General features: G+C 40.3%; 1 protein-coding gene across 1 annotated transcript; it reads right to left on the bottom strand.

The window, feature by feature from the left end:
- Nucleotides 1-5,983: 5,983 nt before the first annotated feature.
- LOC147440667 (uncharacterized) lies at nucleotides 5,984-12,474 on the bottom strand. The gene is made up of 4 exons (XM_086483559.1): nucleotides 11,634-12,474; nucleotides 10,867-11,177; nucleotides 10,394-10,466; nucleotides 5,984-6,900 (listed from the first exon to the last, which is right to left on the bottom strand). Exons 1-4 carry the CDS (start codon nucleotides 12,461-12,463, stop codon nucleotides 6,768-6,770), a joined length of 1,347 nt encoding a protein of 448 aa, XP_086339685.1. The 5' UTR covers nucleotides 12,464-12,474; the 3' UTR covers nucleotides 5,984-6,767.
- Between the last annotated feature and the right edge of the window lie 352 nt (nucleotides 12,475-12,826).

Genomic DNA, 12,826 nt, shown 5'->3' with positions numbered 1-12,826 from the left:
CATCCCCCTATTGCTAATAGTGAATCCCTCGGGGATCAAATAGGATCACCAAAAACATAACAAGAACTCTTTCCCTCCATTGCGGTGGATCTTCAACAGATTAAGTCAATGTATAAGCCAATCTTCTCAAGAAAATAATAGGTCAAGTTAATAAACTAATTTAAAAAAAAAGATAAATACCTCGAATGAATTCAATGATGTGACCCACTACATAGGAGGCATTGCGTTGAGATCCATCTGTGGGAAATATTTTGATCTAAGAGATATGAATAAAATTTAACATCAAGTGTGTGACTTTAAGTGAGAGTCACAATGTCAATTTGAACTTATTGTTATGAGCTCGCTAGTCGTAATACTTTCTTGAATACAATGTTTGGAGTATAGTAACTCTTCGAGTGTTTTCAGTATTGACAACAATCCTCATAGAAGCTGCACTTCGTACACGTGACATTGCAACATACAACTGTTCATGAGAGAAGATCGATGACTCATGATATAGACCAAGAATTCCAAGTGTTTGTCCTTGTGATTTGTTGATAGTCATCCCAAAAGCAAGCCTGGTTGGAAACTGACGATGCTTCATTTGAAATGGAAGTCCCTGATGGCTTCCAATAATAAAGTCAATCCTTGGAAGAAAAACTCTCTCCAATGTTTGATCCTGTAACTATCTCTGCTTCAATTACCTTATGATGAAATTGCTTGTATATCAATCTAGTTCCGTTGCATAATCCACGTCTTGGATCCAAATTGCGCAGTAACATGATAGGAGCATTTTCTTTCAAGACTAAAGCATGAGGTGGAAAACCACCACCAAGAGTAAGGCTATTCAGATATTCAACTGTGTATAAATGTGTGTTTTCCTCTGACATACAAATTGAATCTGCATTCAGATACTCTTTGCAATCTCCATGCATTCTTCGCAATGCATAGTCATTTATTAAATCCACCTCTTTATTCCGTGGAGCAAGTATTGCTCGATCTCTGAAAAAAGTTGCATGATCTTGCAAATGACACAAATCTCCATATATAAAGCTTAGAAGATTTGCCAAACTATTTCCTGGAAGCATTGTGAAGGTATTTTGACTCTGTCTAAGTCTCCACAATCATCCATAACCCCATTGCCAATATCAAGCACCCAGCGGGAAAAACTTTGTTGAAGTGAATTTGAACCGCAATCAACTATCCGCATATTTTTGGTAAGCCTCAGTATCTTTGTGTATTTTCATATGTGAGAATGACACAACGAAGCATTTACAATGTCTGTACGACTACCTTTTGGTACAACAGGTAGTATTTGTCGAAAGTCACCTCCAAGCAAAATGAATTTTCCACCAAACAAAGTATCTCGCTGTATAATATCTCTTAAAGTTCTATCCACTGTTTCAAATGCATAGCGATGTGTCATGGGAGCTTCATCCCATATAAGTAAAGCTGCATTCCTTAGAAGTTCTGCAAGTTGACCATTTACCTTTATATTGCAAGTTGCTTTAGAGTGAAGCTCCAAAGGTATCTTAAACCTAGAATGAGCAGTTCTTCCATTACTCAAAAGCAAAGCTGCAATACCCGAGGATGCACATGCAAGAGTAACTCTACAACTTCCTCGCACTCGTGAAAGAAGTGCATTATATAAGCAAGTTTTTCCTGAGCCACCAGGACCATCCAGAAAAAATACCTTCCCTGAATGTGTGTCAACAGCTTGTAGCACTTGGTGAGATGCATCTCGCTAATCCTCATTTAAGGAAGCTTCCATATAATTTGTTATACGACACTGTTCATCAACATTGAACATTGTTTCTTCAGCCATAGCACCATTTTCACTTAAGGATACCAATGTTGAGTCTATTGTAGGCAACATATAATCGCAAAGCCTCTTGTCATGTTGTTGCAAAAAGCATTCTATATGAAGCAAAGCTTGATTTTTTGCCACATCAAATCGCACACTTGCATCTGAAATACGCATCCTTAGGGTATAAACATAGTCCTCACAAAATTCAGTACAAAATCTATCCCAAAGAGCAGCCGGATGAAGTGGCTCACAAAAAACTAATATAATTGCAAACAATTGTCTCAACTGCATTCCATTTTGAAAAAAAGATGCCTCTTGGAGGCAAATTGACCATTCTTCATCATCTTGCAATAATCCTCTAGTTATACATGCCTCCGTGTATGTATCATAGATGTGACCATCATACATACGCAAGTCTTCAAAACACTTACATCCCTTGCAAATATTGAGTAGCATTCGTAGGTAATAAACCTCACCAGCAGTAGGGACAATATTATACATTCATCCAATAGAAACACCCTGTTGTCGTGGAGACCATGCCTTTCGACTTTTATTCCATACCCAACCATTTGGAAAGTCGGTATATGTGAAGCTATTTGCTTCAGGATAATTTTGATTTGCAACAAACCATTCTGTCAAGGTAGTTTTTCTATTTTGCTCATTATCTAGCAAATGTGATACATCATCACCATCTTGAAATGTAACCATATTCTGCAATGGAAGGTGTACTTGCAATCGTTGAATAGCTGGCCTTTCACTATGCATGTCGAAGCCAAATATTCTCCACATAGTCTCAGATGCAGAAACATAACGTGCATTGAGATAACTCTTGATCTCATCAATAGCTCCTTCACCATCTTGAAGGACAACAGTGGCTCGATCATGTCCCTTGTAGATATACTTATAAAGATATTTCACGGCAATGACAGTTGAGCAAATCTCCACATTAATATGGGCTTGGTGTCTTAGTGATAAGAGAGGGCTGTAAGGCACAACCCAATGATTATTTAAATTGTAATTTTTAGACGTAACAAACCTTCCATCATCTCTTCTCATATACACAGGATATCCACTTTCGTTTACATTTGTAGACGTAGGAAATGTTCATGGAAACTTGAATCTACACTTACCATCAACCATACACGGAGAACGTGGATTCAAAGGACCACATGGCCCATGAACATTACGACTCACTACATCAAATAATTATGGAACCACATTCTTGTCAGGGAGCTCTGCAAAAACCAACTTGTCATAGTGTAATGTATCTATGGGTTTATATTCGGATGCAAGTATAACAATACATGTGCATGAGGAAGACCTCTCTTCTGAAACTCAATCATTGAAACATGTCCAATCACCTCCCCAAATACGGCTTGCTTGATAAGTAAATGCATCATATCTTGGAACTTCTGATAAAACACTCATACAGTCAGATCGGGACGATCAACAACACTTTGTCCAGATAGTAATGCATCATCTATTTCCTTCCATCGTGGATTACATGTGAATGTGATGAAGAGATCCGGTTTTCCCCTACTACGAACAATTGACATTGCATCTTGAAATAGTTGGCACATATATCTTGGACCACCAACAAAAGACGAAGGCAAAACAATTCTACGGCCAACATTTTGACCTTCAGCCCTCTCTAAGCCATCTCTAGCCTCAACCATGTCAACCAATCCTTGGTACACTTCACCACGAAGTGTTTTTTGGTTATTTCGCATCCACAAAAGCAGTGACTCCTATAGAGTACTATAAGCATCCACGACATACTGTTGTAATAGCCTACCTCCTCAAAGAAGACACTCCACAGTATCATCTCTTATTTGTAAGCGAAAGACATAATATTGCTTTTGACTCAATCTTTTTCCATCGGTAGTCTGTAAATAAAGATGCCACCCATCCTCTCCACTTGGAAATAATAAAACATACAATAAGGATATGTAAGCTTGATGCATACTGGAGATTCTTTTCAAACCCCCGTGTCGAAAATTCAGTACAATGTCGCGATAGCCAATATTTCTATCATCCCCTTGTCCTGGCATAATTGCAGCAACTTCAGAACCCCTTGGAGCAAGATATTGCCAACCATCAGAACGATGCTCCACAATAACCATCCTCATATTGGGTACAATAGCATCTCCAGACAAAGAAGCAGCAGATCGTAGAGCATTTGCATAAAGATTTACTCTATGTATCATCACTTGTAAACACTCTAAAATACTACGATCTAAATTTGAAACATGATGCAATCTGTTGCTCAACTCATGTTCGGTATCAAAAAAATATAATTGTGCAAAGCGTGGGACTTTATTTTGTCCTTCGGCTGGTGCTAAAGAACCAATGCTATGATAGACAGAGCCATGAACCTTAAAAGCGTATACACCTGGGTGAAAGCATGTTAACCTGTCGCGCTTTTTGTGCTAGTTAGCAGTTTCAAGTTAGCACATCTTCGAAAAGTTGGGCGTCCGGTAAATTTTTTACAAATAATATCAAAATTTGTCGAAAGTTGTACATTTGGATTCCTTGTTTCAAGTGCTTTCTATTGATATATCATATATGATAGATCTTGGAGATGTAGCTCAAGTTATTGTACTAGTTAGCATATGTCAAAATTGTGCTAGTTAGCATTGTCCGGGACATGAAAAAACATGACAGGTTAACATGTTTTCACCCACCTCTCCCACCATAATTAATAGTCTCATCGATATGGGCACCAAGAGACACAAATGCCAATGCATTATTATATCCTCGAATGTTTTGTAAGAACTGGCTACTTTTTGTTGTGGTTGAGCTCATCAAATCTTTCAATTCATTTGGTGGCTCATTCAAAGAAAGTAATTGGACTTTTCCATCAGAGTAGCAATATTTGCCCACAAATGTTTGGATAGTCTTTCTTTCGTCCTTCCAGGTCTTTTCTCTACATTTGGAGCAAACATAATCTAAGCTTCCTAAATTGTGCAACACACACTTTTTGAATAGAACTGGTTCCATAGAGTTGTGATGTAAAAGGAGAGATGTTGGATATTCAAAGCGGATGGACAAACAGTGTTTTTCTACTTTAGAATAGTTTCCCTCTACTAAGTTCATTGTTGTCCTAACATTCATAGCTTCAGAGTTTCCTTCATGTACATCATGCATGCTTTGCCTTTGATTGCACTCCAATAAAGTTCCAATAGTACTTTGTAGTGAATGCCTTGTTCTCTCCCGTGCTATTTGGCGCCTTGCCTTTCGCGAATCATCACAAAGTCGACTACGTCGTGCATGACCAAGTGATAATATACGTGGTCCAGATACCATCTATGAAATCAGGTGCAAATAGATCTCATATAAATACAATATACCTGATATAATTTGGATCTTTCACTAAAAGAACATTCTTATGCATAATAAAAATCAATATAGACTGGGACATCTAACTATATCCTCTAATTTAAATACATTTGACACATTGATGGTGACTCAATTAAAAAGTACATTTTGATGAAGATATAGCATAACATTACATATTTCTATCATAAGTAGGAATAAATACAATTGACACAATGGCTTGACTCAATTAAAAAGAACAGTTTGATGGCGATACAACAAAACATTACATATTTCTATTTCTACCATTAGTAGGATGAGTAGGAATAGGTCGTTGAAAAACTTGACGTTGCTTTGGTCGAACTAATCTAGCCAAAGCACTTAATTTATTTGAGGTAGCTCGGATATCCGAAAGTCTTGAACCTTGAACCTTTGTCAAAGCACCTAGCTTGTTGACCGTACTTCTCAATCCTGGTACGATTTGTCGTAGATTATTGTCTTGCATTCGTCCTTTTAATTCACGTTGACTCTAAGAAGCCTCTTTTGGAAGATTCTCAATAGATGCTAATATCATCTTTTGAGAATCCTCAACTTTGGAAAGTTTCTCTCATGTATGCCTCACTCTCTAATCTCTGCAAGTTTGCTGCTTTTGTCTCTTCTCGCAATTTCCATAGTATTCCACTTTCAATCTCCAATGCAGAGCTTAAAGTTTCAACCACATCCGAGACATTGGCTTGCATTGTCTCCATCCTATTGCAGGAGGCTTTGATCTCTAGCAAGGTTTCAATAATTTGCTTGTTCGAATTCCACTCGACATTTTGAGCAACTCTCTTTGTCGCACGCACGTTTCGAATACGGAGAGATGAAAGTTTCTCCCGTTCATTAGCAGGTGCACTATTCCTCCCGACATTTCGAGCTACTCTCTTTGCTGCACGCACATTGCGAATAGTAGGAAGAGATGACATTATCTCCACTTCACCCGCTGATGCACTTACAGCTATCCCAGAAGATATCAAGCCGTTGGTTGCAATAGCCAATGGAATGGCACAACTAATCTCCATTTTACTGTACACAAAAAACTACAGTGGTTGCAAAGGGAAATGTGACAACCAAAGAGAAGGTTTGAATGCTTGTAAATTAAGAATTAACCCTCGTAGAATATTCACTTTTTAAGTGCTTGCTATTTTAGAATAAAAAAAATACATCATCTCTATCTAGATGTAAAAAACAACAAAGGATTGCATGAGAAGTGGAAAATAAACCAAAATGCTCATGAATCACTTTTGTTCAGTAGATAAAAGTTTTGCTCAATACATGATTAACCCCATCTACATTTGAAAATGGGAAAAGAGCGTTTAGCACTGGGACGCTTGAAAATAGGCTCCTTATGATTCTTTGTCTTATCAGGTCCTACAATGCTCTTTAGCACATTAATTTTGCTATAAACTTCAGATATAGAACAACAATCTAACTCAGAATCAAGGTAGAGGGCATCTGAGTATCCCATCTTTACTCGAATCTGCAAAAGGCGTAGGTTGCGAAACCATTGACTGGGATCATTCTGGATTCTGACAAACACCTGGTGAAAGGGTGTCCCATCTCGAGTCATGGAAGTGCGGTCGTAGGTTCTCCAAGCTTCTTCTATAGTAACACCCGAAAAGAAATCTCAAACAATGCTTTGAAAGAAGTCAGCTTTGTTTTCCGGAGAGTAGTGAATCATTATATGATCCATTACTATCTCCATCGCTTCCAATCCATGACCATAACATCCAGCAGATACCCTAGGTGCCATAAAGTTCCTAAGAAAAAAAAGAGAGACATTGTAAGTGTAGTTGCTCTAGGACTTCATCCACAAAACTTGACTTTACAATATGTTTCTTTAAATAAGTCTGTTTCTAGATCTGTTTCCCATCCCTCTCTCTCCCTCTCTCTCTCTCTCTCTCTCTCTCACTTTCACTCTAGATATAACATTTATAGGATTCGGAAGCAGTACTGGATCTTTCAATCACATGTGTTATTCTCTCTATCCAACCCTTTTTGAAATCTATAATGGTTTTATGTGATCTTCTATCCATGTGGTCACCTTTTGGTGATCAAACTATGGATTATTTTGAACTGTAATGCATATGTAAATGCATTAGGAGAGAAGCCCTCAGTTCGCATCATATGGAAAATAGATCAGTCCTTGCCTCTTTGGAACATCATCTCCTCCCACAATTATCAAACTCGGCATGATGAATAGAACAATAAGGTGTTTTATCTTATTGTTAAGAAGAAGATGTTGATTGTCCAAATTCCCTCTTGAATTTCTTACAATAGGGCACTTATAATATCCTTGGGATCTGTTGAAACTATTCATATGAGAGTGACGAACTGGTTATGTTAACTATCATTGGAATAGCATAGGTAGATTTGGAGGGCCGATCATTAGATAGATCCTTTAATACTTCCATAGACAGGGCCCTAAAAAACTCTCCCTTATTAGGGTGAAGACAAAGATACCATCTTGGTTCAGTATGAAAGCTCTCTTAGGATTTTCTTTTGAGTATCATGCCTTGATTTTTAAGACTACGGAAGAATCTGTAAGGTCTATTGGAATTGCTCTAGGCATTTACATCAAGACCGAGATCTTTGGAAACCCTCTCTATGACATTAAAATCTACATCTTTGGATGGAATTGTTACTCACATTTAACTCTCCCTATGTCTCTCCCTCCTTCTCTCTCTCTCTCTCTCTCTCTCTCTCTCTCTCTCTTTGTTTGTGTGTGGTTGTGTAGCATGCACGCGTGTATGTGTGTAAGTACCCTTCACACTCAGTTCATTTTCAACTCTTTGTCTCTGTGTGTGTATTTTCTCCCCCCCCCCCCCTCCCCCCCCCCCCCTCTCTCTCTCTCTCTCTCTCTCTCTCTCTCTCGCACGCGCTCTCGGCTTAGTTCACGGCTACCAGTTTAGGATTTCGTCATTTCATTTTGTTACTCTGACTTTGTATTAGATTCAACACAATAATATTTGAAGACATTAATATAACAATTCCTTTCATTTTATTTCACTCTCGATCAAGCACATGTACAGGAGCTATGGAGATCCAAACCGCTATGTAGCTATGGGGCTACATAGCAGAGAGCACAACAGAGGATTTGAGCCATACTCTCTCGATATCTAGAGTGCAAATGAGGATGGATTCTAGTAGTAGTAGTAGTATTTTTATTCTAGTCTTTTAGCACCCACACATGGTGTCAGACTCATAGTTTTGTAATAGTTTGGACTCATAGTTGATTTTGGCCTTTTGAAGACGTTAATATAACCTAATTTACCTAGATTTAGGTCAAAACATTCACAATTTTGTAACAAATTGGTTGAGCATAGATCATTTTGGCCTTTTGGAAACATTAGCAGAACATTTTATGTCATACTCTCTCAATATCTAGAGTGCAAATGAGGATGGATTCTAGTAGTAGTAGTATTTTCTAGTCTTTTAGCACCTAGACATGGTATCAGATTCACAGTTTTGTAATAGTTTAGTCTTTTGAAGACGTCAATATAAGACCAAGGACCTCTCTCTATCTTCACATTTTTTGTAACAGTTTGGTCTCATAGGTTATTTTGACCTTTTACCGAAGTTCATGTCAAAACATTCACAATTTTGTAACAAATTGGTCTCATCGATCATTTTGGCCTAGCATTAATTTAAGAAATCATTTCATTTCATAGGTGACTTTGGCCTTTTCATTTCATTTCATTTCGCTCTGTCATTTTTGTCAGGACTTTGGTCGCATAGGTCCATTTCATTTATTTCTCTCTATCTTCAATTTACCTAGCATTGATCTAACAAATCATTTCATTTCATTAACCTCAACCTAATTTACCTCAAAACATTAACCTAATTTAACTCAAAACATTCACAATCATTTTGATCTTTTAAATTCATTCCATTTTATAACATAACTATATTTGATTTGATTTGATTTCATTAACCAAAACATCTCTCTTTGGACTTCTTCTTTTCCTCTCTCTCTCTCTCTCTCTCTCTCTCTCTCTCTCTCTCTCTCTTTGTTTGTGTGTGTGTAGTATGCGTGCATGTATGTGTGTAAGCACCCTCCAATTGAGTTCATTTTTATCTCTCTGTCTGTCTATGTGTCTTTGTGCGTGTCTGAAGCCTTATGGACAATTTTGTGTCCTACAACATTAAAACTCTCTGCTTCTCAAGTGTGTGTGTGTGTACGCGCTTCTCAAGACATGGTTATAACCTTTGTGGACTCCCTAGTGTGGTAGATTGATCATGCCATTTCCCTCTAGAATAACATGTCTTGGGTTCAACTCCTTGTGTGCTAGATGTGCTAGATCTTTAGGGTCTCTTGGGATAGTTTCCTACATCGTAAAAACTCCCATCTTCTCGGGTGTGTGTGTGTGTGGGTGAGTGTGTGTGTCCTAATAAAAAGAGAAAAATGGTATAACCTTTCTCTCTCCCAAGTGTGGTAGTTTGGTTATGCCATTCCCCTCTTGAATAATAGGTCTTTTGTTTAACTCCTCGTCGGCTAAATCTTTAAGGTGTGTGTGCGCGCTAATGAAAATAGTAAAATGGTATAACCCTCTTGAGTTCAACCCCTCGTCATCTCTCTCTCTCTCTCTCTCTCTCTCTCTCTCTCTCTCTCTCTCTCTCTTTGTTTTTGCGTGTGTAGTATGTTTGCGTGTATGTGTGTAAGTCGGCTAAATCTTTAAGGTCTGTTGGGATAGTTTCCTATGACATTAAAACTCTCTTCTTCTCGGGTATGCGCGCGCTAATGAAAATAGTAAAATGCTATAACCCTCTTGAGTTCAACCCCCCCCCTCTCTCTCTCTCTCTCTCTCTCTCTCTCTCTTTGTTCTTGTGTGTGTATTATGTTTGCGTGTATATATCCTACAATTAAGTTCATTTTCATCTCTCTGTCTTTCCATCTGTCTTTGTGGGTGTGTGCATGTTTTGTTTCTTTGTTTTTATGTGTGTGAAGCCCTATGGACAATTGTGAGTCCTACGACGTTAAAACTCTCTGCTGCTGGATCTTTAAGATCTCTTCAGATAGTTTCCTATATCGTGAAAACTCTCTTCTTGGGTGTGTGTGTGTGGGTAAGTGTGTGTGCCCTCTCGAGTTCAACTCCTCGTGTGTATAATTTTCTACCGCGATAAACCTTTCTCTTCGTGTGAATAAACAAAACATAACATTAATCTAATAACATTAATTAGGTCATTGTAAATTCTCTCTCTCTCTCTCTCTCTCTCTCTCTCTCTCTCTCACACAATCGATTGAAAGGGTACCTGGTTAGGCTAAATGGTTGAGCTGCGGTACACACACCTCCCCTCCACCTGCCTAGACTTGCACTTTTGCTGCCTGCACATAATTTGAATACGTTAATATAACATTTCATTTGCATTTCATAATTGAATCTCTGCCCGCTAAAGGGGGGGAGAGAGAGAGAGAGAGAGCTAGCAACACTGTTTTGCAGCTCTGCCGATGCAAGACGACAGGCATTTGCAGCTCTGCCGACGCAATGATGCCACGCAGTTTGCAGCTCTAACGACGCAAGAACCAAAAAGCTGGCAGTTTGCCTCCATCACCTGCTCTATGCGAGAGAGAGAGAGAGAGAGAGAGAGAGAGAGAGAGAAAGAGAGAGAGAGAGCTGCTCACGTGCCGCTCCACCTGCTGAGCCGTACCCTGACATGATTATGCATGCTACGTGGAGAGAGAGAGAGAGAGAGAGAGAGAGAGAGAGAGAGAGAGATCCACTCACGTGCCGCTCCACCCGCTGAGCCGTACCGACATGATGGCAATACGTAGCTTGCGACACTTGCCAATACGCCTGCGATATGCTGAGCCGTACCCTGACATGATGGCAACACTCGCCGTAGCTTACGACACTTGCCAATACGCCTACGATAGTAGCAGTCGGAGGTGGGCACGCCTGCGACACTTGCCAATACGCCTATGACACTTACAGCAATAGCAACCGGATAGCAGCAGCCGGAGGTGGGCACGCCTGCGACAGTACTTGCCAATACGCCTGCGACACTTGCCAATATTACAACAGCAGCAGGTGCGACGCTTGCCACGATAGCACGCTCTCCTCTGTGTCTCACAACATGCATGGGGGGGGGGGGGGGGGGGAGAGAGAGAGAGAGAGAGAGAGAGAGAGAGCAACTGTCGAAGACACACACACACACACACACACACAATACCAATTACCTGCTGCTTCTTCTTCTTCTCCTCTCTCTCTCTCTCTCTCTCTCTCTCTCTCTCTCTCTCTCTCTTTCGTGGTTGAAAATATGGCTATGAGCTCGCGTGCTTCCGAATATGAGTCATTGGCAACTGCTCTATGAGCTTGCAACTTGCAAGATGGCTTGAAAGCCAGGCAGAGCCGCCACCTCTAGGCTTGAAAGCGTCGCACAACAGCCTGACGTAGAGCTGCCGCAATCAAATTCAAATTTTGTCGTCAAGCCTTCATGTCGCAGAAACGGACACGTGGCAAGTTCACTTCGCCGCCATAGTATGTTAGTAGACGTTAGTAGATTCCTGTTGATGAAAATGCCCTGCAGATCTGGATGCAGTCCTGAGGAGTGGTCTGCCATTCGGTGTAAACGCCGGCGGCGTAAGTGCTCAGCCATTGCTGGAATGGCAAACTGCGAGTTGGAATGAAGCATGTGCATAAAATCTACGTCAAATGAGGATCTCTCTGAAGCATCATGAGATGGATGCACCTGAGATCCATCGATGATGACAGAGCTGCCTCGCTGTTGCAATACAATTTGACTTGGGGCTAGGAGCACCCCAATTTCAGCTGGCATTTTCTGATATAATAAGCTTTGCACTGAGCTTTCCAGTATCATATTCTCCTCGGCAATATTACTGCAAGGAGAAACCAGCTGGCTAGTTTTAACTCCATTTCCGCAGAGACAAGTGTCCGGAGCATCTACAACATGTGGATGCGATGTGACGGCAGCATGCACCGGGCTATCCCGTGCTGGTTGAATGTTGCAATTGGTCTGCATGTTCGAGTAGCCATGAACGCCTTGTGCAACACATGTGGCCGTGGCAGAAGCCGCGGCTGCAGCAACCCATTGAATCTGTCTCCTTGACATAACCTGAGGTGGTGAAATTCCTGACAAAGGATTCGGAGAAATTGAGGAGGGGAAGTTGAGAAAGGCACCATCACCTCGCAAGCAGAGGGCTGCCGCATCATAAGCGCGTGCAGATTCCTCTGCAGTTGTATAGGAGCCAAGCCAGATGCGTTGCGTGCTTCGAGGCTTTCTGATCTCTGCAAGCCACCTGCCCCAAGTTCTCTTGTGCACCCCCCTCCATCTTCTTCCTCTACCCTCATACGTCCCCGCCATAGCTATCTCAGCTTCTGGTATGTAGCCTAGGGAGAAAAGGAATTGCGTGTGTGGAGTTTAATGTAGACCCACTTTCAAGTTGGGCTTGCAATTTTATCATAAAAGGAACAAATCACCAAAATACTCATTTTAGTAGCCATAGGAAGGGACAATTTTGAGAAATAAAAATTAGGCAAAATCCTTAAAGATGCTCCCACTTTCCAACATCGGCTCACTCTTTTTCAAGAAGGGAGGCCATGTGGAGGAATGAGTCTAGGCGTTTCAACTCTGTGTGTTTTTGTGCCAAATTGTGAGTTGTGGAGATACAAGGAAGACCAGGTGCGAGGGTAAAAGTTATACATTTTTAAGTATTAATAATCTTTT

Source organism: Adiantum capillus-veneris, chromosome 15 (assembly GCF_014529385.1).
Source record: "Adiantum capillus-veneris isolate H3 chromosome 15, ASM1452938v2, whole genome shotgun sequence".
In the NCBI taxonomy this organism is placed as follows: Eukaryota; Viridiplantae; Streptophyta; class Polypodiopsida; order Polypodiales; family Pteridaceae; genus Adiantum; species Adiantum capillus-veneris.
Note: the sequence above shows the minus strand (reverse complement) of the source record. Positions and strands in the feature narration are given on the sequence as shown.